The 27,589-nt window shown below is 52.7% G+C and overlaps 1 protein-coding gene across 2 annotated transcripts; it reads right to left on the bottom strand.

Moving 5' to 3' along the window:
- Positions 1–130: 130 nt before the first annotated feature.
- Positions 131–27,257, bottom strand: HCFC1 (host cell factor C1). 2 transcript variants are annotated; one of them, XM_063119357.1, is made up of 26 exons: positions 26,387–27,257; positions 23,196–23,344; positions 22,686–22,846; positions 22,149–22,357; positions 21,868–21,952; positions 21,647–21,753; positions 21,358–21,537; positions 20,142–20,540; positions 18,414–18,574; positions 18,122–18,319; positions 17,603–17,830; positions 17,213–17,317; positions 16,486–16,705; positions 13,373–13,515; positions 13,128–13,290; positions 12,567–12,787; positions 8,953–10,774; positions 6,891–7,057; positions 5,276–5,816; positions 4,774–5,151; positions 4,226–4,344; positions 3,875–4,012; positions 3,536–3,721; positions 3,093–3,390; positions 1,209–1,272; positions 131–489 (listed from the first exon to the last, which is right to left on the bottom strand). In XM_063119357.1, exons 1-26 carry the CDS (start codon positions 26,604–26,606, stop codon positions 450–452), a joined length of 6,702 nt encoding a protein of 2,233 aa, XP_062975427.1. In that variant the 5' UTR covers positions 26,607–27,257; the 3' UTR covers positions 131–449. The 2 variants fall into 2 exon arrangements, with proteins under 2 accessions (XP_062975427.1, XP_062975428.1); XM_063119358.1 differs by having other exon boundaries at positions 13,128–13,266.
- Between the last annotated feature and the right edge of the window lie 332 nt (positions 27,258–27,589).

Here is a 27,589-nt window from a genome sequence, read left to right as displayed (position 1 = left end):
GCAAGAACTGGAGGCAGAGAGAATTGTTCCCCCACCCCCAACACACAGGATGCTGGGGAATACAAAAGAACTTCATTCCTGTAACTGCAACTTGTAAAAAACCCAACAGCCCCCCTCCCCCCCATAACAATGTCCCCCTCGAAACCCACCCCGAATATCAGTGTCCATGTCAAGGGGGTGGCAGCAGGGGGCAGGGGAGGAACTCTCTTCCTTCCTCCCCCTTCCTAGGCTGGGGCACAGCGGCACAGTGACGGCCCCCTGCTTGGGGCTCCGTCACGTGAGCCTCTGCGTCTCTTCTGCCCCCTCTGCCCCAAGAGTCCGGCCCCACGGTGTATGAAATGTGCTTTCGGCGGTTCCATCTTCCTCCACACACAGGGGCGGCTGACTGGCTGGGGGTTCAGGCGGAGGCTGTGGAGCAGGCAGGAAGAGGGGCCAGCTGGGGATGCCCTTCACTGCCCATCTGCTTTGGGCTTCTTTGGAGCGGTTTTCCTGAAAGAGGGAAGGAGGAACAGTGAGGTCCAAAGGCCTGCTGAGCCGAGAGACAGGTGGCCCTCTTCCTAGGCAGAGCTTCCCTTCTCCCTCCTCCACCAGAAGGCCAGAGGACTGAGCGGGTTTGCACCTTGACCTGCACCCTTCCCCGACTTACTGAATTCCACCACCACCCCTCATTCATATCAGCAACATCATGCAAACCAATAGTTCACGGGGCTCAGCTGCTTCAGCAGTCTTCAGGGTACGTTATGGAACTGCTCGGTTTGCAGAAGTTGCTGCAACACCCAATTCCGTGGCTCATGGGAGAAGAACTAGAGTGAGGAAACAGAACAGGGGTCCCCAAGCACAGAGAATGTAGTAATCTAGTCCCTTGGCAGGCTCAGGACTGGCCCAGGACATTTTGGTAGGAAAAGCCATGTGGCATCTCCTCTGTCTGTCTGTCATACAGGTCCAAAGCTATGTACTCTCTCAGTCAAGAATAAATCTCAATCTCCTAGACAGCCTACGCAGAACAGCTCCAAGGAAAGAGAGGCTTTGGGGGACAAGGAGGAGAAACATTCCCACCCCCCGTAACAGCCATGCCCACGCACCGCCCACAGAAAGGAAACTCAGGCCCATTAGAAAAGAGGATGCTTTTGCCCACAGACGCCAGGTGCCCCTTCTGGGCAACCGTCCCTCCTTTTCCCAAACTCTTAACAGGGCACACAAATACTCACAGATCAGGAGAAGAAAGCGGCCGCTTGTGGGCTGGTTTTATCATGGAGCCGTCCTTACTCGATTCTGCAAAGAGCAGAAGGGTGCGTTACATGCGCTGGAGATGCTACTCCTGTTCCAAAGAGCCTCCCTTCCAGACCCAAAGCATGCCCCAAGCTTGATAGCAGATTCCAGCACACAAGCTTGCACACCCAACAAGCAGGCAGAGCTTAAATAACCTGGGAGCAGCAGCCGCCACCACCTGGACTTTCAGGAGCCCACGCTGCTCTCCAGACCCTGGCGCGTGAGCCAGAGCTTCTGACGTCACCAACCAGCCTCTTCACAGCTGGTCACGCTCCGTAACCACTGTGCACCATATTCTTACGAGGAGGGCCTTTTTACCGGTAAGAAAGCCTAAGCTCTGGCTTGGACAAAGCGATGAACAAAACCCAAAGGGACAAGCAACACTAGGGTGTCATCACTAGCACAGGTTTTGACCATTGTTCTGTACAAGTGAAACTGGGCAAAAATAACACTATTTTGCAGGCTGAATTCTTCCCCCAGCCCCCCAGCCGGCAATCCCCCAGCCGGCAATCTCCCCCCAGCCCCCAGCCGGCAATCCCTACCAACATTAAACCCTGGTAGGTCAACACTGTGCCATGGTGGATAAGTAACCCTTGCCAAACACAACCCTTGGTTGTTTTTATGCTCTTCATGATTTTAATTTTTGTGAACCGCCCAGAGAGCTTTGGCTATTGGGCGGCATAAAAATGTAGTAAATAAATAAATAAATAAATAGATAAAATTATGGACACCATCAGGATTCTCCCTCGTGATCCAAAGAGGTGCTGGACGACTATTCTCGGGCTCAGTTCCACCGACGCAGTCAGAACAGGTTCCTCGGGGAAAATGCCTTGCAGAGCACCCAGCTCTGCGCTTGGAACCACAGGCAGCTGCCTGATTCCAGATCAGACCATTTGTCCCTCCAGCTGAGCCCTGACCAGTCAGGCCGGCAGTGGGTCTCCGGGGTCTCAGACACAGGTCTTTCCAACCACCTGACGCCCGATGCTTTTATATAAAACAGGAGATGCCAGCGGTTGAACCTGGGACCTCTAGCATGCAAAGGATAAAACACACGCAGGGGGAATAGCTGACAGTCCGACTGGCTGTTGTCAACTGAAGACAGTCAGTCAGTTGAGTTCTGAATGGGGCCCTGCGCACCCACCCCCCCCGGTCCTTCCGCAGACTTACTCACCCCAACGTGGGAGTCCTTTCCTATGGTAGCAATTCCCCACCCTCCACTTAATGCCCTCTGCGACCTCCACACAAAAAATACAACCTGCATCTTGGGAGACAAATTCTGCAGGTGTACTTCAGAGCCAGGATTTGAAATGTAAATCTCTCTCTGTGCCATTACAGGACCGAAAGAGATCAATGACTCCCGGTAATTGCTCCTCCTCTTGTAAATGGGGATACATTTAAAACAGCACCCGCCCCACATCATCTCCAACAGCGGGAAGGTGCGGGGCCGGCAACGTCGGTTACTGGACAAAGCCGCTCTTGGGGAAGTTCTGAGTTGGTGTTTTGCCTGGAGACCAATGATGCTGGCGGAGTCGCTCTGCATGGTGCCCCCATGGAGATGGCGGGCGCCACACAAAGCCAAGGATCTGGCCAGCGCTGAGAGGAGCACCTGCTCCCCCCACCCCACTGCTGGCCGAGTCCTTTCTCTAGCTTGGAGGAAGGCACAGTGTGCCAGGAGATGGCCTCAGCGGGCAATCTGGCCTCCCACCTAAGACCTGTTCCCCACCCCCGGTTGAAAGGCCACCGTCTCGCCACCAGGGAAGATGGTGACCCAGCAGAGACAGTTCTGTCCCTCCCTCCCGATGCCCATCACGGCAGCCGCTCACCTTGCAGCCACCGGACTTGTGTGGCTGGGCCGTAGCCCTTCTCGTTGCGGGCAGCAATGCGGAAAATGATGGCAGGCTTGGTGGTGTAGTCTATGTGGGCATTGGAGAGACTAGCTGACTGCACCAGGCACGAGGGGCTGGGCCCACAGTAAACCCGCATGAAGGCCAGCTGGGCAGGGGCTGCACTCTTTGGCTCGCCTGCCTGGGCGCTCTGGATGGCCAGGTACACAGAGTACTCCGTGATCTTCCCAGAAGTGACAGAAGGGGGCTCCCAAGTCAGGTGGGCTCCGTCGGGACTCTGAGAAACACAAACATCCAACGAAGAGCTTAAGGAACTGTACGGTTGGCTCACTGGGGCATGAGAAGCAACACACGTCACCTCCAGCTGCCCTAAGGCAGGGAGCTGAGGTGCCAGGACATGGGCACAACGAGGCAGCACCGACCTTGCTGATTTTAATGGCACAGGGTGCTCCAGGGAAGCCAGGCAGGCAGGTCTTGAATGCTGAGATTTCACTGAACGGGCCCCGGCCGCAGGCGTTGATTCCTGCCACTCGGAACTTATAAGCTGTACCAGGCTGCAGCTCCTGCTTCTTGAGTTGGGAGTAATCTGGTATGGTGCCCGAGTCATCCTGCAGGGAACAGGTTACAGTGAGAAGGGGACTGGGGACCATGGTGGCGGTGGCAGGGACAGCGGATGGGAGGCCTGCGTGGTGGTGGAGGGTTGGATGATCAAGAGGAGAGCAGCCACCAGAAAAGGTAAAAGGTAGGCCAAGGCCACTCACCTCTGTGGCAGGCGCATCGTCGGGAGGCAGGAAGTAGTGCGTCACCATCATGTTGGTTGCCTTGACAACACCCACATCAAACCACTGGTTTTCCTTCTTCACAACCACTTTTGGAGGCTGGGCGGGAGGTTCTGGTTTCTACACAGGGTGGGAGAACCGACTGAGCCTGGGAAGCTGGCAACGCATAGACTAGCAGAGTTGGAAGGGGCCTACAAGGCCATCGAGTCCAACCCCCTGCTCAGTGCCGGAATCCACCCGAAAGCATCCCCGACAGATGCTTGTCCAGCTGCCTCTTGAAGGCCTCTAGTGTGGGCACTCGTCCCTCCCCGCTCTAGATCTCCCTAAACTTACCACTGGAGCTGGCTCAATCCCATTGGCCACCTCTGCCAGAGCAGCTGCTGCTTGCAATTTTGCTGGGCTGGCCACCACCACCGGTTGCGGGGCCACAAAAGTATTCGATGGAGCAAGGCCTGGAACAGGAAATCGATGTTCAAGGATGGAAGTGATGAAGGCCTCCAATCCTGATCACCTGTCCCTAAAGAAATCTCGCCAAGCCGAAAGCTAGGCAGCAAACCCAGGTACCAGAACCTCCTCCTACCGTAACCAAGAGACACACATCACACAGAATCTAAAGGATGGAAGGGGCCTTAAAGACCCTTCGGACACGAAACCACCCGTCAAACGGCAACCTTCGCCCTTGGGCACCAGAAGGAAGGAAGGAAGAGGCTCTGGCTCTGCATAAGCCCAGCCTGTGAAGCGAGTCAGACAGAGCAATGGGCCGGAAGGCAACGCTGCATGCACTCGCGGAGGATGCAAGGCAGGTCTCCAGCAAACGAGCCAAACCCACAGGGCAACTAGTGAGCAAGGGGACTGAAGTCGCCTCCTTTGGTTTCGCTTACTCTCCGTGGGTGCGGGGGGTAGCAGGCCGACCGTGCTGGTGACTGCGCTGGCCAGCTCATTGAGGCCATTGCTCTCGCTGGCCGGGTCGTTGAGGCTGTCAGCAGGAGCCAGGGCTTCTGTGGGCAGATGGGAAGGCAGTGGGTGCGGAGGTTGATGTTGCTGAGCTGCCGCCGCCGCCGCCGCTGCTGCTGCCGCCGCCGCTTGAGCCTGGGCCTGAGCCTCCTGAAGTTGGTGCTGCTGCTGCACAAGGGCCGCCAGTTCTTGCTGCGTGAGCACAATGGGGATGGTGGTGGCCTGGCCTTCATGGCCCTCCGAGCCCAAGTGACCGAGCTCCGCTTGTGCCGCCGCCTCAGACGTATCCATGGCCTCTCCAGGCCCTGCGAAAGGCAACAGAGACAGACAATGAGGCCGAACTGGGCACGGGAAAGACGCAAGGATCTTCACCAAGCCAGAGCAGGAGGAACAGGCAGGGAGGAATACGGACAGGACGCCGTGACTCACCCATGACGGCCTGCTGGGCAGCCTGCAAGACCGCCTGTATGGCCAGGGCCTGCGCTTCTTCGGTGGCAGCGGCTTGGGCGGCAGCCTCTGCAGCTGCCGTCACGGCTAGCTCCTCCGGCATCAACCCCGTCACCATGAGCGTGGTGGTGGCCGGCTGGCTCTCAGCCATCAGCTCTTGGGGCAACGCCAACTGCTCCACTTCCGAAGGTGGGGGAGGAGCAGCCGGGGCGGCCTGGGGCAGCACCACCATCGCCACCGGCTCCTGGGCATGGGCCGCTGGGGCCTCCTCCACTGGAGCCATGAGCTCCGTTTGGGGGACAGCTTCAGCCGGTGGGGTCGCTGTGGGCGGAGTGACAGCGGGGGCAGCCTGAGCTGGCTCCTGAGGCTCGGGGGGTGCCGCCGCCACCACCGCCGCCTGCATCTCCACAGAGGGCCGCAGTGGCTCGGGGGGGCCTGGGAGGGCATCCGTGCTAGTGGCAGCCGGAGCCTCGGCCGGGGGAGCTGCCTCTTCCGCAGGTGCGTCCGCCAACGAAGAGATGTTCTGTAAAAGAAGGAGGCGGTGGTATTAGAAGGTGGGAATGCTGGACACTAGAAGGGTGCGCAATCGAAGAGTAAACAAGGCTACCTGGCATGCCAGTGTGGCGTTCCTTACGGAACGTGCCTCTGCTTCCCACGGCTTGCTCACAGTTTTTAGGCAAATCTGAACATGACCTAGGATCACCTCTGCTAGATCCGACTGAAGATCCACCCAGCGCTCTGTTGGGAAGGCCAACATGGTGCTCTCGGGAAGCCACCCGATTTCAGGACCCCAACATCTCATGCTCTAAACATGCTTCCATTTCATTGCCATGGTTAATATACCTGGCTCCCCACTTCTCTTCCTTCAACGTTTTCCTTCTTTCTTTTTGAGGAATGATACTACCCTTTAGGAATGCCACGTGGAGCGGAGAGATTACAGCAAGCTAGAAGTTTAAACGGAGCTTTGTGGGATGTTGGTTGTTTAATGTGGGATTTTTTTAAAAAAAGATAGTATTTGCACACTGTTGTTCCTGTATGTAACATGTGTGTGTGTGTGGGGGGGAATTGAAAATACAAGGAGCAGGCTTCTGGCAGCCGTGCCCTTGCCCACATTTCTCTTCATTTGGGGCTAAAACTGGGTCAAAGATGAGGGAAAACATACAGTTCTAAAGCTGTCAGTAGGGTATAAAAGGACAAACCCAGGATTAGGAGGGTGGTCTGAGAGGGGAGATCCAAGGAGGGACTGCTGGACCTCCCAACAGCCACCACCAGCAGGAAAAACAAAAAATTAAAATAAAAAACCTCCTCTCTCCTCTGCCTCTATTGCGGTGTCTGAAGTACTAGGAGATGGACACGTAAGCAACAGGGGAGCAGGAAAAAAGGTGATTCCCTCCCTGTCCCAACAAGCTGTACCAGTGGCGAGTAGGCTGATCAAAGCCCGATCTTCCAAGGGAGGGCTGCTCCCTTGAGAATCCGCCCGGCTATCTTGTCAGTCAGCTATATGGTCTCCGAGCCTGGACTCCTGGCACGTCCCATGGAGCAGATGTGGGAGCAGGCCGCCCCCAGGCCCAGATCCCTCCCTCACCACGGTTCTCACCGGCACTGAAGGCCCGGGTGGAGGCGTAGACTGCGTGACGGTGGTGACGGCCCGGGTCTGTGCGGCGGGAACAGTGGTCGTGACGGCCCCGGGGCTGCTGGCGGCTGCACTCTCGCTCACAGGGGCCTCTGGCTCCCCCTGCTGGCCGTTGGTAGCAGGTGGCTGATCTGTAAAGAGGAAACGAGTTATGCAACGAAGGCAAAGCCAAAGAGGGCGGGAGGCCCGTGCCGACCTGGCACCCTGCAGAAAGAAGAACTACCTGCATTTTAAGGCAGCCAGATGGGGGTCAGAGCTGGTGTCCCCTAAAGCGGTAGTGGGCAGAAGGTAGATCACCAGATGTTTGGGACTTCAACTTCCAAATGCTGGCAGCTGAAGTTCAAAACATCTGGAGATCTACTTTCCGCCTGGCCCAACTCTAGAGTAGTGTTTTATAGACCTTCTAATCCTGAGGAAACCCTTGGCATGAACTTGTCTGCTAAGGCTCCCCTCTGTACGGCAGAAGAGGCTGGCGCATGTGCTGAAGCACTTCTGCTGTTCGCCCAAGGCAGTCAGCAGGGCCTGCTGCCCCTCGGCATTAGCCTGCGTGACCTGAGAAGGCGACCTAGAACACAGCTGGAGTCTTCAGGGGACAATGAGCAGTGGCAGGTCAAGTGCTTCCCAAAGCCGCTCCTCTGCCACTGCTCATGTCGTCCCGTTCCTAGGAATACAGTTTCGAAACAGTGACTCTAGACACAAGACCTCTCATGTCACTAACTACTCAAGCACAGGGATCCCAGAGCAAGGGGCAAGAAGCCTGTTCAGATATGTATTTGGGTGTGTGTGTGTTACTTAAGGAAAATTGCTCTAGATAGGACAGGACAGGCAGGGACAAACGTCACAGGGACCCAAGCAGACAGACCCGGATTACTCTGATACAGCAGGCCACAAGTTATCATGACTCTCCACTCTCATTTTAGAAACTGGGAAAGGATGCTCTGAGGCTGGGCTTTGCCCTAGATTGAAGCAACATTACTCAGATTTCCTAGCCTTTCTATGGCTGCGTTCAGACAACACAGTAACCAAGGGTGGTTTAAGTAGTCAATTGTTAGTTGAATAGTCAACCGTTGGTTATTGTGTTGTCTGTCAGGCAAAAAACATCCCACGGTTGACTATTTCCCCAAAATAACCAACCGAGAAAGACAATGCTCTGTAGAGTTGACTAGTCGCACAACCATTGATCAGTGTGTTGCCTGCTGGGCTCTGTGGACTATTTCGGCTGCCTACAGCGTCCTCCAGCAAGAGCGACCGAAGCAGCCGCTGCTGCTCTAGTCCAGCCGGCAGAACTTGCAATGGCTGATGGGATACCAGCAGGAGGACTGGGGGGGTATGAGAGAGGGCGGGGTATGTGTCAAACACACAGCTGACTAACAGTCAACTCAACGGTGGGGTTAATCCACTCCACAGTTGATTATGATCATGTCGTGTGGGGAACACCCCCTTGATCATCAACCCCGGAGTTGACTATTAGCCCATCATTGACGGTTGTGTTGTCCGAACGCAGCCTACATTGACTTGCTTGCTGAGGAAGCCCTGCAAGCCTATGGAAACCAACAGGCATATTGCAGAGGAGTCTGGGGAGCATTCCGGGGACATGCGGGGAACTGACCAGCCGTGTGAGGCCTCCCCGTCATCCCATGTGAAATGCGAGCCCCAAAACATGCCCATCACTCACCTGCAGCTGCACGCTGCAGCAGGGGAAGAGTAGTAATTGCAAACAAGCTGGAATTCAGGAAAGCGCGTCCTCCGTTACTAATCTTCTCATTGAGAGACCCACACCGAGAGTTTCTGGGGGTACCCAAGTACAGGGTTGGGCAGAAGGTAGACATCCAGATGTTTGGGGCTTCAACTCCCAGAAGCCCCTGCCAGCATGGTTAATAGAGAGGAATGCTGGGAGTTGACGTCCCAAACATCTGGAGAGGCACCTTCGGCCCACCCCTGCCTTTGAACACAGCCTGAAAGACGCTGGCCTCAGGGGAACAGCAGCAGATGCCCTTAATACCTTCTCTCCCCTGCCGGCCCTTACCTTGGTTAGACCCCATAGAGGAGGTGACAGTGGTGGCGGTGTGCGTCGTCCCCGTCTCGTGAGTCTCACACGGAGGGTTTGAGCACACTCTGGGCGTGGGGCTCCGAGGCGGGGCTCCATCAGGGCCTGGAGTCTCTCCCGTGGGGGCTCTTCCTGGTTCCGAGCCCCCACCCTGTGCTGGGGCCGAGCTGGAAAGCTGGGGGCCATCACCTCCGACGCTGGGGGTCGTGGTGGTGCTGGTGGAGCTGGTCTGCTGCGTTTCACAGGGTGGCGTCGCAGGCGTTTGCTGGGCAGCTTCGACCTGCCCGGCCCCCATGTTGGAGGTTGTCGTGGTGGCTGTGTTGGTGGTGCCAGTCTCGTGGGTCTCACAAGGTGGATTGGAGCACACCTGCTGCCCAGTGCCCATGCTGGAGGAGGCCGTGGTCGCTGTGTTGGTGGTGCCCGTCTCGTGGGTTTCGCAAGGCGGATTGGAGCAAACCCGCTGGGTGGCACCCAGGTTTGAGGCCGCCACGGTAGCTGTGTTGGTGGTGCCGGTTTCGTGGGTTTCGCAAGGCGGATTGGAGCAAACCCGCTGGGTGGCACCCGTGTTCGAGGGTGCAACGGTAGCTGTGTTGGTGGTGCCGGTTTTGTGTGTCTCACAAGGTGGATTGGAGCATACCTGAGGGCTGCTTTCCGTGGTGTCCATTTTGTGGGAATTGCAAGGTGCACTCGGCTGGCCCGGGCTCGTGGCCGAATCCGGTGACACCATCTGCACCGAGCACGGCTGCTTCGTAGGCACATCAGCTTTGGCCGACATGGTGGTGCTGGTGGAGTTGGTCTGCTGCGTTTGGCACGGAGGGTTGGCAGATCCGACCCACTCGCCGTCAGGCTGCCCTCGGCCCATGAGAGACCGAGCTGTGGTAGCCGTGTTGGTGGTGTGGGTGTGATGGGATTCGCATTGGAGGCTTTTCGGGGCTGGTAGTTTTTCGCTGGCCGGTAACGTGGAGCCGCTGGAGGCAACACTGGACGTCCCGGCAGCCGAATTAAAGCTTACTTTTCGGATTGCACAGGGCTGCTCAGTTGGAACGTCTGCTTTGGCCGACATGGTGGTGCTGGTGGTATTCGTCTGCTGCGTTTGGCACGGAGGGTCGACAGGTTCTTTCTGTCCACCATCCGGTTGCCCCCGGCCCATGTTGGAGGTGGCGGTGGTGGCTGTGTTGGTGGTGCCTGTCTCGTGGGTCTCACAGGGTGGATTGGAGCACACTAGCTGACCTGTGCCCACAATGGGCTTCACCGTCATGGTGGTGCTAGTGGCACTAGTCTGGAAAGTTTGGCACGGGGGCTCTGTAGCTGCCTTCTCCGTTTTGGAGGTGGTGGCCGTGTTGGTGGTGCCCGTCTCGTGAGTTTCACAGGGCGGGTTGGAGCACACCTTCTGCCCAGCGCTCCGCGCCGTGGTCGCCGTGTTGGTGGTGCCCGTCTCGTGAGTCTCACACGGAGGGTTGGAGCAGACCCGCACCACTCTCCCATTGGGCTGGAGCCCGCCACCCTCTTGCCCATCACACACAAACTGCAACTGGGCTGGCCCGCCCAAAGCACCCACAACCGTGGTGGTGGCCGTGTTGGTGGTGCCCGTGTCATGCGTCTCGCAGGGCGGATTGGAGCACACCAGGGTGACAGTGCCGGGCTGTGGGTCTCCCTGCCCTGATTCTGCAATGGTGACGGTGGCTGTGGGCTGCTCTGTGGTGGGCGAGGCCAAGATAGAGACAGGCAGGTCGTGCACTGGCTGGGCCTCGACGCCACTCGGCGTTGTAATCAGGGTGACTTGAGTGGGCTGAGAGACAGGCTAGAGGCAACAAGAGGCAGATGAACACACCGTTAACACAGGCACCGCAGCCAGGGACACTGCTTCTAAATCATATAAAGAGGACAAGGCCATTGCATACAAGTTACCCAGAACGAGATGGTAGAACTACACGACTTCCCACTGCAGTTGGCAGACTACATTGTTGATCGGTCCTCACATAGAAACACTTCTTGCATGTAAAAAACTAGCATGTCATGGAGAAAAAAAATAGCATAGCCCATTCCCTGATGTACTGATTTCTCTACATGCAGGAGGCTAGCCTTGGGAACTTAACAAAAATTATGACTATCCCACATGCTGAAGTGGTCCAGTCCAGAGCTCTACCACCTCATTTTGAGCAACTTGCAGAATGGTTTTGCCCAGAGAAAAAGCAGAAATGAAGAACGTTATGAGGCTAGTGCTACCGACAACTGGTTTGCACGCCTGCGATAGGCTCTTTCCCAAAGTCTTCCTTGTTGCATCGCAAACCACCAAGTTACGGTGCGCTGCAAAGGCTCAGAGCTCCAGGTCTGCCTTTCTTTCTTGCTCAGTCTTGGGATTGCAATATGACAGCAGGCTAGTGTTCAGGCAGTCTGTAGTGTTCCAGGAATGTAGAATTATGCAACCGGACTACAGATGCAGATTTAAACACACAAATACACGTCTAGCAGAAAATAAGATCTGATTCTCCAATGCATCTCAGATACCAAGATCTGGTAGGAAGCAGCTGTAAAAGGCTGGGGCCCCTGGGAAGATAAACAGGTGGGCAGAGGAAACTGCCCACCCCAGGGCCACCAAACATCTTACCTTCTGTTTTTCGAGACATTAGCTGCTCTTGTTCAATGTGACAGACAGCTCACTAAATGCAGGTATTTTGCTACATGCACCATGCCTCTGTATCAAATTAGTAGACGCGAGTGAATTATTTTCTGGTTTCTATATTTGCTGCATCTATCAGGGAGTGTCCAGCTTAACTTTTCCTCCAGAGACACAATTCTTAGGACCCCTGAGGGTTGCAACAGGAACAGCTCTCTCTTGTATCACCATAGAACAGCCTTTCTCAACCTGGGGCGCTCCAGATGTGTTGGACTACAACTCCCAGAATGCCCCAGCCAGCTCTGCTGGCTGGGGCATTCTGGGAGATGCAGTCCAACACATCTGGAGCGCCCCAGGTTGAGAAAGGCTGCCATAGAAGATGAACAGAATTGTCAGGGAGATTGGGAAGACCCCAAAAACAAGAGTCAATGCCAATAATAACCTCGAGAGGGGGACCCAGTCTCTGCCCCCTCCACTTAAACCCTTGTTGGAACAAGCATCCTTGAGGCAAGACCTTGCTCCCTGGGCTTAGCCCTTTGCTAAGACGTAAGAGCCTGCTGGGTCAGACGTGGGTCCATCTAATTCACTACCCTGTTTTCAATTGCCACCAGGCGAATCGATTCCTCTAGGAAGCTGACATCCGGAGCATGACAGTGGCAGCAGCCTCCTGTTTGCCCCCTGACAACTGGGATACAGAAGGTCGCTGTCTCTAAAAAGAGGTTCATTTTAGCGAGCATAGCTAATAGCCAACCTAAGGCCTATTCCCCATGAATGTATCAAATCCATTTTAAAAGCCACCCGGGCCCAGTGACCATCATCACATCTTGCAACAGTAAGTTTTATACGTCAATTACGTGACGTGAGAAGAAGTCCTTTGTTCTGAATGGACGGCCCATGAGTTTTCTTGGGTGACCTTGAGGACTTCACACATGCGTCAGGAAAAGACCCCCCCTCCCCCCGCTGGCCCGCTCCATACCTGCATCGTGATGGTAGGGGTGCTCAGTCCCCCTGCTGCTGTCAGCGTGGTCTGCGCTGCTGAGACGGTGATGGCAGCTGGATTGATGACCTGGCTAGAAAGTGTGGCGATGGTGCCCAGGGTGGTAATGGGTGTAGCCAGGGAAGCGTTGGTATTGTGTCCCCCAGTTCCTGCCAGGCTGGTTGAGACAGTGCCTGTTACGGTGCCTAAAGTTGTGACACCTGGGGGGTGGGGAAAGAAGGGAAACTTTGAGGGCAAGAAAACAGGGGTGGGAATCCTGCACCAGCGTATGAACTTCTATAGCCCAGAAACTCATTCTGTACCCCTAACGTGACATAAGCATGGCTTTTGAGGCTCCTGAGCAATGATCCATCGAACCGTATTTTTAGGGATAAACCACTTACATAGTGGCAAGAACATGCTGCTGGCAGCCGGTTTTGGGGATCCCAGCGGCGGAGATGCAGCCAGCATTTTACCCAAAGCAACTAAGGCTAATGGAAAGTAGACGTACTCACGTAATTGCCGGGACCATTACTTCTGCCCCCAGGTCAGCCTGCTTACCTGTCGTTCCTTTCACCACCAGAGTGGTGACAGTGGGCTTGACGGCGGACACAGTGACAGGGGTGACAAGCCGCACTCCCCCCATAGGGACAGTTCGCAGGATAGTTCCAGGCTGCCCTGGTGCTCCTTTAAGCACCACCTGTGAAGGCAGGAATTTGAACGGCTAAGATATAAAGGTGACCTGCTGTAAGCTTGGACCAATCAAACCCCACCCCCCAGCCTTCCAGGTCTCCCAGTGGGCTCACCTGTGTTAGGCCCTGTTGTCCGTGACCTGTGGCCAGCTTGGGTACCGCTGTGATGATCTTGGCAGGCGTGCCAGTGCCAGAAGTCATCACTTTTGTGGTGATGATGGTGATGGGAGACTTGATCCCTGGACTGCTGGTGACACCTGGAAAAAAGAGGCGGAGCTGTAAGGGGGGCTTTAACCTCCCCATCATACGTACACCCTCAAGTGCCTTTGCGCCTCTCCAGTGCTCCCACTGGCTGCTGCCAACCCCAGCGCCTTCTGGCTCTTCTACCCACCTTCCGGCCATATGGCAAACCGCAAAAATTGGGGAGTTATTGCACGTTCCCACTCTCAGGTGTTCTGCATGGGTACGCTATACTTTTGGGAAGCTCTTTCTCCTGGTTAGCAGACAGGGCTTCCAGCAAGAATGATACCATGAGGGAGGGGCTTCCCTCAGCTTTTATAAGAGCCCTATCTGGCCATCTGGCAGGAGGCTTCTAGCATGACTCGTAGTTGAGCCGTTTTGCCGCCGTATGAAAGAACTTCAGCAGTTCTTTCGCTTGCAGGAGAGGAGCGCCCCTTCAGGCAGGGACTCGGGTTGTGCTTGGCTTCGCCCCGACCCCCAAAACCTGAGGGGAAAGCAGCGTTCCCGAGGCAGGACAGCCTCCCACTCCGGGCCCAGCTTCCTGAGCTTGGTTTCTCCTCCTCCTGTCTGGAGCTGGAGAGCAGCCAGCGCCAAAGTAGATGGGGCTTGCAAGCACTGCTCTGTGGGCTGCACACTCTTGTCAGCTCCCCACCGCGGGAGTGGCGAGGCAAGACAGTTGCTCGGCCACCCTGCCCAGCACGAGGCCACACAGCAGCGCCTTACAACACAGATGGAAGTCAATTTGAATTTTGGGGAGAAAGCAAGTGGGAAGCATTCTGGATCTTGCACTTGAAATCTCTAGTCCCAGGAGGTCTAAATGAATCAGTAGAGTGGAATACTTACAATCCGTAAGCGAGAAGCATTACACGTATTCGGTTACACTGTGTAACCTATGGCAATGGAACTGAGTACTGTCAGAATCACTTTCGACTTAGCTCCCCACAAACAACTGTTCCTATTTAATCAGTGCGAAAGCAAGGAAAACCCCGTGGGGGAGTAAAAAAATAGCCAACGGCAAGGGTGGAACCAAGTAATCTTCAACAAAAATATTAGCAAAAGTTTTATTAAAGTGCCAGGTGCCTACACGTTTCGAATGCAGTTGCGTTCTCCCTCAGGGCTTTATAACATTCGTGAAGTTTTCTGCAGAAGCTGCTAGCTTTACTCCTATTTAATCAGGCAAGATAGGGTACATGTGACCTCGACTTGCCAACAGGGCTATTCAAAAACTACGAATGCAGTTCGAAGCACAGAACCCTGAAGATTGCAAGAAGAAAACTACAAACCCCAATCCAAGAAACTTTGAACTACAGCAGCCCAATGGCAGCTTGTTACCCCTTTCTAGATTGGATTTCTACGTGTCTACAGTATCACAGAGTGGGCTCTGTATGAGGTATGCTTTTTTTTTTGGCTCTTTTGCACATTGTTAATTCCAAAGATAAGGTGCTAGCTATTTCAATGGGGAAAGTGTTGTTGTTGAAAACAAGCAGACTTGACTCATGAACGATGTTGATAACTAACAAACTTGATTTTCAAAGTGCAATGATTGTTTAATATTTATCTATCATGAATAACAAGCCATAATACCTACCAAGTATGATTAATGAGACATAAAGTCTTGTAACTCCCTATGTATTTACCTGGAGATGACAAATGTTATAAACAGGGAGCGCTATGATGCAAAAAAGAGTTATTTTTTCAAAAGAATGTAACTCAGAACTTGGGTGGTTCCTCTTCTCTACTTTTTCTAACTTGTTTATTTTAAAATTATTATAGCTCCTGACGAAGGACACCTATTCCAAAACTTTGAGCATTTCTGGATAATTTTTTTAAAAAAAAAATTACAAAATTTTTATACAATCTCCTGAGCTTGTCTCTTTTGAGTCTACGCTATTTGGTGCTCTCCCCTCCCCCTCACATATACATCCATTTGTTGGGGTTAACTGTCATGAGAAGCAATGGGCCTCAGTTTAATTCACATCAGGAATAAGCAGCTGGTTTTCTCCCTAAGAGCCTGGCGTCTCTCTTTTGATGGAAGCTGGAGAACAACTGCAATGCCCCTTTACAGCATTATATGGAGTGGCATGGCGGCTCTGTCTCCCTATTCACCTGACAGAAAGCGGCTACGTTTGCCTTTCCCTCATGAGGCAGAGGGATGGAGCGTAGCAAGGGCCAACTGGCAGCACTAAGGACTAGCCCTTGAGGCAGGACAAAATGGGAGAGGGATTGTGACCTCCAGCCCCCCCCCTTCCCTGCTCGCCCCCTATTCCCTCTCTGAGAGACAAACAATAGTACTGCCACCGAGGAGCTAAAGCACATGTTGGAAACAGAACCATACTTAAATAACCCCAAGTGCACAGGCCTGCCTCCATGCGAACAGGTTTCCCTTCCCTTCCAGGCTTTTTAAATGACTGTCTTTGTAGTGGAATGCATCGAACTGGAGCTTGCCACGGTCAACAACTAGGCATGATGATCTTTTGACAACTGAATGGTCTGGATTCCACGTGGTTATTTTCAGAGGATCTTTCTGCCACTTAGCTTGCAATTTCAGAGCAACATGCCTACAGATTTATGTAATAGAAGCTGTTTGGGGATCACTACAGAGGAGTCCGCTGCCAATAAAACTCCACATAAGGATATCATATGAGAGCCACAGAGTGTCCTCTAGGCTCAATATCTACCGTTTTTTGTTTTGCAAAGCACCCCGGTTTCAAACACTAGGATGACTTGGCACAGCCAAGAAAGCTTCAGCCAGCTGCCTTTGAAAGCTATGAGGTTAACATACTGGGCCTTCGGGGAAGAGAGCAAGGGATTATGAGCTCCCACTTCGAGGCCTGTCTTTTTTACGATAGAGGCATAAGACCTTCCCTTCTCCAGCAGGAAGTCTGTTTTCCAACCAGTAAGAAGAGCTTCCCAGCAGTATGGAGGACACGACCACATTTCAGCCAGTGCTATGCAAAGTGCTGCTGCAATCACATTTCACAGCTTACCTGTGGCGCCTGCCTGAGTAATGATAGCCGACATGGGGATGGTCTTGATGATGGTGGTGGTGCCAGGCTTCGTTGTGTTGGGGGAGACACTGCTGATGCCCAGGATGGTGGGCTTGGTACCTGTACCGCCGGCCTGGGAGCTGGTGATGATTGTGGTGGGCTTGCCATCCGCTGAGGTCACCAGCTTCAGGATAGTGCCTGCCGGCAGGGGCCCTTTGGTCTAAAGAAACGGAGAAAATACTGAGAATCCACAAAGGCACAGGAAGTCTCAAAATTCTTGCGTTCGGCAAACAGGGAGCATGCTGTGCAAAAGAATGGAAGATCAAGAAGAGCAGAATTCTAAATTCTGTTCTTTGCTCTAGGGAGTTAATAACACAGGCCACTATGGACTGATCTGTAATTTGCCCAGGGCTGGGATTAGAAGAATTTCAGGGTTCTTCAGTCTTAAAATAGGACTCAAAGCAGGGTAGCCCTCCAGATATTGGATTACAGCATCCATCATCCGAGCATTGGCCTTGCTGGCTGGGGATGATGGAAATTAAGAGTCCAATAACACCTGGCGGGCCAGTGTAGACCTACCCACGACTTAGTGAGCTGAGAGCCACAATAGCCAGCCTCATTCCAGACCTGAAAGGGCAGTGGGCAACATCACGGATAGCATACCAAAGCAAAGTGCTCTTGGACTGGGGTTAAATTTGGCCACCTCTCCTTTGTCACACGTTCTTACCTGGATGATCTGGGTCACAGGACCAGTTGATGCTTGGCCTGTCACAGCTGATGTCTGGACAGGCTTGGTCTGAACGACAGACATCACTTTACCCAAGTTGGAAATCTGCCAAAACGAGAATACAGAAGGTCTGTTCTTGAGACCACCAAACCTGAATGGACCAGTCCCCTCTCACTCTGCTGCCACTCTTATTCAGAAGATCCTGGACCAGTAAAGTGATGGCTAATGGGGAGCTAAAAGAAGAACTACCCAAAGCCTAGACCTTAGAGAAAGCAGAGTCCCATAAAACTGTCCAGTGGGCTGAAAGCCATATGCTGCTCCTAGCTCTCTTTTTGAAACACGCCCCCCCCCCCGCCGCCCCTGATCTCACAGCACTACTCTGATACTTACCAACGCACTGCCTCCAGGCACCGATATGGGACTTTTCACCAAGGTGATGGTCTTCGTCACCCCACCCACCACAGTGGTCATCACTTGGGCCTGCTGGGCTACGGTGACAGTGCCCGACTTGTGCACAGTGATGATGGGCCGGGTCGGGGTGTTGGTGGTGGACGAAGAGACTGAGGTGCCAACCTGGGCAGCTGCTGTCTTCAGCATGCGGGTGGCTGGGTTGCTCACCTGTTTGTCAAACATGGTCAATATTAGAAGAGGATCCTGGCAATGATTCTATATTATCCATCAAGAAAAAGTTCCCTGGGCAGTTTATACCATGTAGCTTTCCCCACCCACAAACACTTTTTTTAAAGGGGGTAGTCTAGAAATTCAGGCTCCCATGTACAAGGTACAAGCAGGATGTTGTTGCTGTTGCGTCCCTCCCCCAGGCACTTGCCGTGTGTGGAAATGGTCGCAGACCTTCAGCAAACAAACCCAAACAAGCCAACCCCAGGCGGATATGCTGCAGATACTTACCATGACTGGAGAAGAGGCTACTTTAACTGTGGTGGGTAACGTGGTTGTGCCCGGGGAAACAGCAACAGTCTTAACTAGTGTGGTGCCAGCAGGCATGCTCAGCACGGTAGGGGCGGAGGAGGGCGGGATTTTCTGAGTGGCGGCAGCAGCAGCAGCCAGAGCAGCCATGCCACTCATCTGGGGACTGCTGCCAATCACCTGAAGGTCAGAAAAAAGGGGTCAGGGAATTCATGCGGGGCAGAGGGATGGGCTCCTTCCAGCACAAGCCCCCGTTCGTTTGGGCAGCACTCACCGTCCCTTGCGTGTTCTGTGTGGGCACCACCATGCGCACCCCCGCTGGCAGTGAAGTTACGGTCACTGGGCCCTTCCCAGCTTGCCCTGCTGAACGCACCGTCACCAATGGAGCCCCCGCAGTGGCTTGCGGGCCTGTGACCTTCAGCACAGCTGGGACAGCTGCCGAGGGAAGAGGGCAAGGACAGAATAAGGCATGAGCATGCAGACTCCTAGTTCCTATGATCACATGCATCATCGTCATCATTATCCTCCAGCTATGTTCTTGTAAAATTGTCATGTATTTTAAATGTTTAATGCAGGGGCTCTCAACAAGGGGGGAATTCCCCCCCCAGGGGGTAATTTTAGGGTTCCAGGGGGGGAATTGGGACCACTATTCAGCAAAGTACGATGTCCAGTAGATTATGTCTTCCTACACGTGTTATTAAAAACGTCCCAGAAAAGTGTCATGTTGTCTGCAAAAGCCAGGCCTTTGCTCTCTTTTCCCTCCCTCCCTCGCAATCCTAGAAGTTTCAAGCTTCCCATTTAAAGGGGCAACGCAAAGCATGGGAGCTGAGAATGTAAAAGGGGCCATGCTTTGCATTGCCCCTTTAAATGGGACTAATATAGAAAATAAAATAAAAGAATTTCAATATTATATGCATATTATTTGGAATGCACCTTTTGCGTTAGACTATCTTGGGAAGGGGGGAAATTATATTCTGAACAATGGTGAAAGGGGGGAATGGAGCAAAAAAGGTTGAGAACCACTGGTTTAATGTTTTAATATTGTATTATTATTATTAATTTTTGTACATTTCTTTCCTAGGTTTAACATGTATATGTTTTAAAGTTTGTAAGGCTGCCTTGAGGACCAGAATTGGGCAAAAGGCGGGATACCAATAATAATAATAATAATAATAGGTCCTCAGCATGGCTATCTCAACAAAAGACAGCCAATTTGGCACAGAAAGTGCATGTAGTTCCTTGATCCCGTGCACAATATCAAAACAGCCCATCTCTCAAAATTAGTGCAAACTGAGAAAGTGCTCCACCCCCTTGCAATGATTGGCAACACAGCAGCATAAAGGAAGCAATGCCTGATTGGGAGAACCTTCTTCTAAAACGGGGACCTGAAAGCACAGGGGTGTTTAATGCAGCTTTGCGCCCTGCCCCAACGTTTTCCTTATGGGAGTCACTGCTAGGCAAACCAGATTTTTAAGGGAATTCTTCAGAGGGCTCCCATAAAGGGAAACGTCACGTTGGTCTAAACGGCCCAATACAGACTAGAATTTGGTTCCTATGTATTTTGCTTGAAAATATTAATATCCCACCAAATGGCAAGGCTCAAGGATGCTCGTGGCAGGAAAACTCGCTGAAAGCTTACATCAAAGTCAGGAAACAACAGGAATGAATCACCATCATATCATTCCACATAGAACCCAATTTCAAGAGATGCACTTTATTTTTATTTTTATTGAAAGAGGTTGGGCTCTGTTGTACTACTTTGGGGAGCTATTCCCAAAACCTGGGGTCACCACAGAAAGAACCCTGTTTGTGCCTCCCATGCACCACCACACAGCTCCTCTAAAGCACAGCTCTTAAAGGGCAGCGTGTGCCCGCGTTGTCGATCACAGCAAGATTTCCTGCTGCGCAGAGCTCCTGGGGTCAAGGAAGTACACATTGACAGAATGGGGTTTCAGCTGTACAAATAAAAGCTCCCTGCTGCACTCTAGGGTTTCTCCTTTACCTTGTGGGCGAGGAGTGGCGATGGCAGCGGCCGCCGCCACTGGCATTGGGCTGCTAGGCACAGTAGGCAGCACCTGGATGGTGGTTGTGGTAGGTGGGGCAGGAGCAGCGGCAGCAGCGGCGGCGGCGGCAGCAACAGCCGAGGTCTGGGGCAGCAGGGTGATGCCCATCTGAGCCAGGGGCTGCACAGGAGGTGCAGGTGCAGCTGGCGCAGGGCTCTTGGGAGGGTTGACAGGCACTGAGGGTACAGGGTTGGCAGCTGGCGAGGTGGCAGCTGGGATGTCGTACTTCTGCAGCTGCAGCAAGTAAGTGTCAGCCGTAGGGACAGAGCCCCAGCTAACTTCCAGGGAGTTGGTGTTGGCACGGACCAGCTGCACCCGTGAAGGCGACGGAGGTTTCTCTGCGATGGGAGAACAAGAGCAGATGGCATTAGGAAGACGACCCCCACCCCTACAAAAGGAAGCTCAGCACCCTCCCACCCCTAAGGAAGTGGGGGCTCAAAAGTATTTCACACCCCGTTTCGCATTCTAAAGGCAGCTCAGGGCAAATGAAGCACCGTTTCTTGGAGTGGGAAGCCACGTTTAGAGTGGCTTTTTTGACCCTTAGAAACTGGAAGACAGTCTACCCTTGCCCTCCCCAACTCTGTGGCTGCCCCTTCCCATCCATTCGCTTTTGCCCCCTGGCCCATTTTTGTTTTTAATCAGGACCGAGTGGCGACAGCCAAAGCTCCAGCTGCCCACCATTTTGATTTCCTCAGAATGTCTCTGAGCTGATGTAAAAGAAGAAAGGAACCCCTTTCTGTTACTGTCTGGTAAGCCTGCTGGCAGGCACCAGGGAGAGAATGAAGCAGGTAGGGTTGGGGCCGGGGGATGACGTAGGGGTCAGGAGAGATTAAGAGAAAAGCACACACACACACACACACACGTAAAAATTGGATCCAGTAAAACATATTTAACATGCATACTTTTTATATGTCCTGCAAGTGGAAAGCTAGCAACGCTGGAGGAAGGTTGAACAAAAATCTTCTTCCCGACATGGGAAGCTTTCCATGTGGAGTGAGTTCCCCCCGCCCAAAATGCAGGGAAGCCCTCAAGCATGCAATTCCTCCACCTGCACTCACAAGGACGGGCTGCCCCATGCCCTATTTCTGTCCATTTGAACTGGTCCCTCAGTCTGGAAAATGTGCAACGTTTGAATACCAGCTCTGCCCCTCTTACCTGTCTCAAGGTACCAGAGATCCTTGCAGCAAACCTGGTTATTCCAGGCCTTGCGGTAGCCATCACGGCCACTCCAGATATACAAGCGGGTATTGATGGCCACTGCACAGTGCCCAGCTCGTGCCCGTGGAATATTATCCTCCAGCGTGTCCATCAGAATGGGCTCCCAAGCCATGGAGTCTATGGAGAGCGAGAGGTACACACACGGAAAGGAGATGAGACAGGAAGTGACCCTGAGGTCGAGGGGAGGGGAGAAGCCAAAGAAGAACCAGCACATCCCCTCACATACCTAGGTTGAGGCAAGCCAGAGTGTTTGTGCATTTCCATTCCTTTTCGTGCGTTGCTACTTTGACATCGTCCATGACAAGCGGCACCCAGCCCCCAAATACATACATCCTGTGGTTTTTTTTTAAAAAAAGGGGGGAAGCAAGGGGAAAAGGAGAAGAGGTGAGCACAAGTTCAAATAGGAGTGGGGAAATCAGGCAGAGGCATGTCAGGCCCATGGCTTACTTGTTCCCGATGGTTGTGGCTGAATGCAAGCTGCGAGGGAGCGGAGCTACCCCACTCAGGGTTGGCTTATTCCACGTCAGAGTATCTGAAGGGAGAAAAACACAACAAGGAGGTCACTGCACTGCTTGATCCTGTTTCCAAGACTTCCAAGGTGTAGCGTACCCATGCACGCAGTCTGGATCTGGAATCCCGGTCAGGGGCTCCAAGGACCTGCCCAAATCCGAAAGTCTGCACCACAAATTTCACCCTGCCCCCAAAACTCCCAATCCTGGTGCTGTTACCGATGTCAAGCGTCCAGAGGTCACCAAGACGGCAACCGCTCATGCCACCATATATGACCAGCTTGGATTTCTTGTTGTCCTTCTCGGTGTACACCACAGCAGTGTGGGACTCCCGTGGGGGCGGCAGTACACCATAAGTGATGGGGATGTCCCAGGCCACCACACCAGAGCCTGGACGCAGCTCCAAGATATAGAGGTCATTCAGATACCTGTACAAAAATAGAAAGGCAGGTATGAAAGACAGGCCAGGAGTGACAGCTCTCTGCTTTTCCATTGTTTACCACTGACACCACCCAGGCCCTCATTGCCCCCTTCTAAAGGCAGTGCTATTTATACTTTTCTCAGGAATGGAAAGTAGGGAGGTAGGAGGGGAGATAATGGGCTCCATTACAACACTCTCACAAATCAGTGGCTTCTTTCAAAAGGCCTTACTTATGGGGATACAAATTAGAAGCCTTTGTCCAAGCTGGCAAAAAGGCCTTGCACCTGGACCACGGTGGCTCCATCTTGAAACTGGGCAAGGCACAGCCAACGTACCTGGGAATGTTATTCTTGGGGTCTTCACTGTCATTGGCCAGCCCCCCAAAAAGGTAGCACTTGTTGCCCACCAATGAGAAGCTATGGCCAAGGCGTGGGCAGGGTGGGGGGCCATTCTTGGGAGTCTTGGCCTTCAGTCTCTTCCACTCCCAACGGCTGGCCTGGAACAAAGAATCAAGTGGATAAGGAAAGAGAACAAAGCAAGATGTATTTATTTTTTCTTTTAACAGAACATATAAGCAGTAGAGACAGTTACTTGGAAAGAAAAGAGCGCATATAGGGAGCTCCAGAGATTTCAAGCCTCTGCTGCTTCTGAAACAAGTTGTGGCTTGATGCAGTGGCTACAGGCAACAACATCTGAGTGAACCAACAAAATAAATCAAGGACTGAACTACAGACCTCGGCACTGTGCCACTAGTACTGAAGAAACCTTCCTTGCTTAGCCCTCAAATGACCGCCCCCCTGTCCTGAATCGTGGAGAACACATCCTTGCATCCTGCTACCACTCACCTGCAATTCATAGAGGTCGTTGCTGTACTTGCCATACTCCACCATCCCCCCGAACACCAACAGGCGAGTCCCATCACAAACAAAGCCATAGGCGGCGCAACCAGGGGGGATGTCTCCTCGCACAGCTGGGATGAACCACTGGTTTGTAGCTGGAAGACAAGCACAGGAAGTCAAGAGGACTGCCCTAAATTCAGCATACAGATGCAATTGGGGTCGATCGAGGCAATTCCCACACAACAGACCTCAGCATAGATGTGACAGTTAGGCTGTTTCTCCCACTCTCTCAGCTGACGGTCTGCCAAGCATAGGATGCCCACGCTACACCTGATTTGAAGGGAGAATCTCCACAAATATGCATTCACTGTAGTGGTTGGTTGCTTCCCTTCTCCCCAAAATGAGGCTGCCATCATTGGCAACAGCCCTATTCTTTGCTCTCTCAATTCCCAATTATGCCCTGCACTGCACCTCTCAAAAGGATGTTCGCCTTTCTACACAGAGGCTAGCACAGAGTGTGGAAGGGCTACAACCTCAGTTTTGAGAGGAGAGGCTAACACAAGTGGCCCACAACTATTGGCCAATATTCGCCACAACATTGGAGTGAGGGATTAGGGAGTTTTCCTTCCAGCTCTGGGGCAGGTCTTCCCCAAGTGCTCTGGATGGATGCAGCAGCCAGCAGCTTGGCCAAGCCAGAAGTGTTTACAGTGACAGAGGAGGAGGAAGCAGCCTATCAGGAAAATTAGAGAGACGAGGCAGCTGCCAGTCAGGAAGCTGGGACCCACCTCTCCTGCTCAGCTCTTGTTACACAGCAAGACTCCCCGCCATAGAAGATACAAACGCTGGGCTCCCTCACTCCCATGTGGGCTGACAAACCCAATGCACTCCTACGTGCCACATTTTTATTCTTGGAATCAACCTAGGTTGCAGCCCCATTACGTTTAATCAGCTTTAAAGACTAGGTCACACCAGGAGTCCCAGTAGAAGCCCAACAGCCTAGCACCTCCACCAAAAACTTCAAGTGCTTCAAGTAAGATGCCGAAAAAGCCACTTTCCTGCTGCTTGACTGCAGAGGCTGCTTTCACAGCAGTACAAGGACTAGTAGAATGCAAAGACTAAGGGTGGGAAAGGCAGAAAGCCAAGATGCCTGGTCTGGTTTTTTTTCTCCTAGGATCGAAGCTTTTTCTTGGTGCGAGAAAAGTGAAACCAATTCCAAAGTTACTAATTTTGAAATTCAGTTTAACATAATCTCAATACTTTTGCTGAGGAAAAGCGCTCCCTGCTGTGCGTTTTCTGGGCGTACTGCTTAGAATTCTTTCAGGATACAAAATGTGCCTTAATGTCATGTTCATTCATATCTCCACAATTGTGCTTTCCAAGCTAGGAAGTGCACACAACCCACAGAACAGGGATGGAGTACATCATACAGGCACCACCATGCAGTGCAGAGAACACTTAGGATGAAGGCAAAGTGATTTGGGCCCTTCTGATCCAGAAGAGCCTTTAGTACTCTTCAAACTCAAGCAACAGTGAAACCTATTTTCAGGAAATCTCTATCAATTAGGTTTAATCCCTAATTTAATTAATCTATGAATTTACAGTTATTCCTGGAGTCTAAAGCACCCAGTATCACTTAGTACTGGCAACACAACTTTTGGTTTTCCAACTACTGGAAGACTAAATGACCCCAAACCTAACTCTGATGCAGGCTAAAAGCCTGCTGGAATGATGGGACGGGTAAACTGACATCCCCTAGAAAAGACTAAGCACCAACTGTGTGTTCCCATAGGTTGCAGTCTTCTGGTAATGTATTCATAATGCCCGTCCCTCCTCCCCATTTTGGCAGGAAAACTGAACCCACATCACAATGCATGGATAGGCAGCTTAGCTTGTAGAAGCCAACAGACTCCACCCTGAGCCCGAACTCCCAATAACGAACAGGCAGAGCAGATGATGGGTGGGATTTGCTTACAGAGAGGCAGAAAGTGGCTTCTCCCATTGGCACCAAGAAAATATTTAAACCCGCTACACTCTCAACTACTCCAGCCAACTTCAAACCAGAACTGAAACTACGAGGGGTAAATATCCCCTGTCTTGGCATCAGAGATAAGGGTCTGACCCCTCCCAATTACCTACAGGGTGGAATGTTCCAGCATTTGCTCCCTAAATTGCTCCTCTCTCGTAGGCACAGCACCGTCGCGGTGGCGCTCTACGTATCTGACCAAAGAAACCAGTCAACAAGGAGTTAAAAGCTGCAGCATTTGAAAGTTGAATTTTACGCGCCAAGCCCTTGGGGAGGAAAAGCTCCTTCACCAGTGCCCCACTACCTACCACATGAGTACATATGGGAAACAGGGTACTAACACTAGGAGGGGAAAACGTACTAAGCCAGGCAAAATGCGCGGCTACCACCAATACACCAGGGTTAACATGAAAGTGCGAGAGCACTTGTGTCCTCAGGGTACCTTGTGCTATGTTCTAAGCTGGCCGGGCGCTTAGATGGACAATTCCCTGGAATTTGTCTTTTGTTCAAACTGGCACAGAGCTCTCTCTTTCTCTCTCTTTGCCAGCCTACTCATTCCCCCCACCCCTACCATCCCTCCAATGCCACAGAGACTGATGACTGGGTCTCCCATGGTTGAAACAAGATAATCCTCTTAAGATATTCTGCCACTGGGAGATGAGAACTCCCCCATAAACATACCCTTTTCACCCTCCCTCCCCAAGATAGGACATTCCCTCGCCCCACACTGCAAAGACAGGCATAGCTGTGCAATTGGTCCTCTATTGGCACATACACATAAGGGTAAAAAAGTTCCCAGTGTGTTCCATCTAACGGAGAAAGCACATGCTACTTATCACACCCAATAGAGAAGAGAGACTTTACCGCGGTTTTGCCCTTCTAGCTTTCTCCTCTATTGCCATGCATTCCAGTATACCCACTTGCAGCTTTGGGGGCATGATAAGAGTTAAATTTAACAAGTCTGATAGGCACCTCATAAGATAAAGTAGTAGTTACACATACATCTTTCCCCATACACAAAATATCAGAGTTCCTGCTTCATCTGTTCATGCAGAATTACAAGTCTCTGTGGGACCAATTATAGCCAATCTTTTCCCCATCTGGATACAAATGGGGCCAATTCCACCATCCTATAAATACCCTAGACACTGTCGCCCATTCAGACCCCCCTTACCTGTGTTATAGACATGCAACTCATCCACGATGCCCTCGTTGCCCCCTCCGAAGACCACAATCAGCTCTTTGATGGCCACAGCTCTATGCCCATGTCGCGGTCGAGGCACAGGGCCTGACCACCCAACTACTCGCTTCCAGCGGGGCTGCAACAGCCCTGGGGTGGCCCCGACACCTGTTGGGGAGCCCCCACTAGGGACAATAGGCGAGGCGGCAGCCATAGAACCCACCTCCCTACTCTCAAATAAGTACCCTTTCTAGGAATCAGTCCTCAGTTCTCTTATCTAGGGATGGCCAAAAAAAGAAGAGCCCCCACCCCCACCCCAAACACATGCACTCTACCTCTACTGAGGCAAGAGTATGTGTAGGGGCAACACCGCCTTTACTTTTTAAAGAATTGGCTCAAACAACCCCTCTTAGATGGGGCACGACACCCTACAACTCCTCGTTCCACTACTAGGATACCTCTCACCGTGGGAACTGGGTCAGAGTCAATTCCTTGCTGCTGCTGCAGCAGACAAACTAACTCGGATTAATTGTGAAAAAGAGATGCTGGAAAATATACACCCTCCAAAAAAAAAAACTCTTGGCGGGGCGAATACCTGCCTATGTTTTCTTTGACGTGGGGCAGTTGCAGCGTAGAGAACGAGCGTGCCCCTTTGCTGAGGGACTACTAACCCTCCACGCCGTGAGAGTGAGTTTAGACCGCCTTCTTCCCCCACTCCCCAGTACAGACACCCTCTCTATGGGGCAAATACCCTCTCCTTGTGGTAGGAAGAGAGGGGTTCAAACAAAATCACCCCCTAATTGCTTCCCCCCTTTTGAAAAACTATACTAATTCCCCTTGCGAGGGAATTACCCCGCATGGGGCAGTTACTCCTCCCCCGTCGTAGCAGGGCCCCTCTGCCGCCCCCCTCCGGCCCCCGCTCAGAGCCCGGCCCTGGGAGCCGCCATCTTGTGTTGCCCGAACGGAAAATGGCGGCCGCAGGGAGGGAGAAGCCGCCTCCCCCTCGTCCCCCCCACCCGGCGCGTCTTCCCCTCTGCTCCTGCCTGCTCCCCAACCCGGAGTTCTAAGCCAGGGCTCCCTCCCACCGGCTTCCAAGCACAACGGGCCGCTCGATTCACCCCCGCTGTACGGCACCGATGGGCAAGCTGCGGGCTCCAGGCGCCTTCACGCCGCCCTGGGAGCCGCCATCTTGCGCCT

This window comes from Elgaria multicarinata, chromosome 3 (genome assembly GCF_023053635.1).
Source record: "Elgaria multicarinata webbii isolate HBS135686 ecotype San Diego chromosome 3, rElgMul1.1.pri, whole genome shotgun sequence".
NCBI lineage: Eukaryota > Metazoa > Chordata > Lepidosauria > Squamata > Anguidae > Elgaria > Elgaria multicarinata.
The sequence above is the reverse complement of the archived record's forward strand: the minus strand, read 5'-3'. Positions and strand labels throughout refer to the sequence as shown.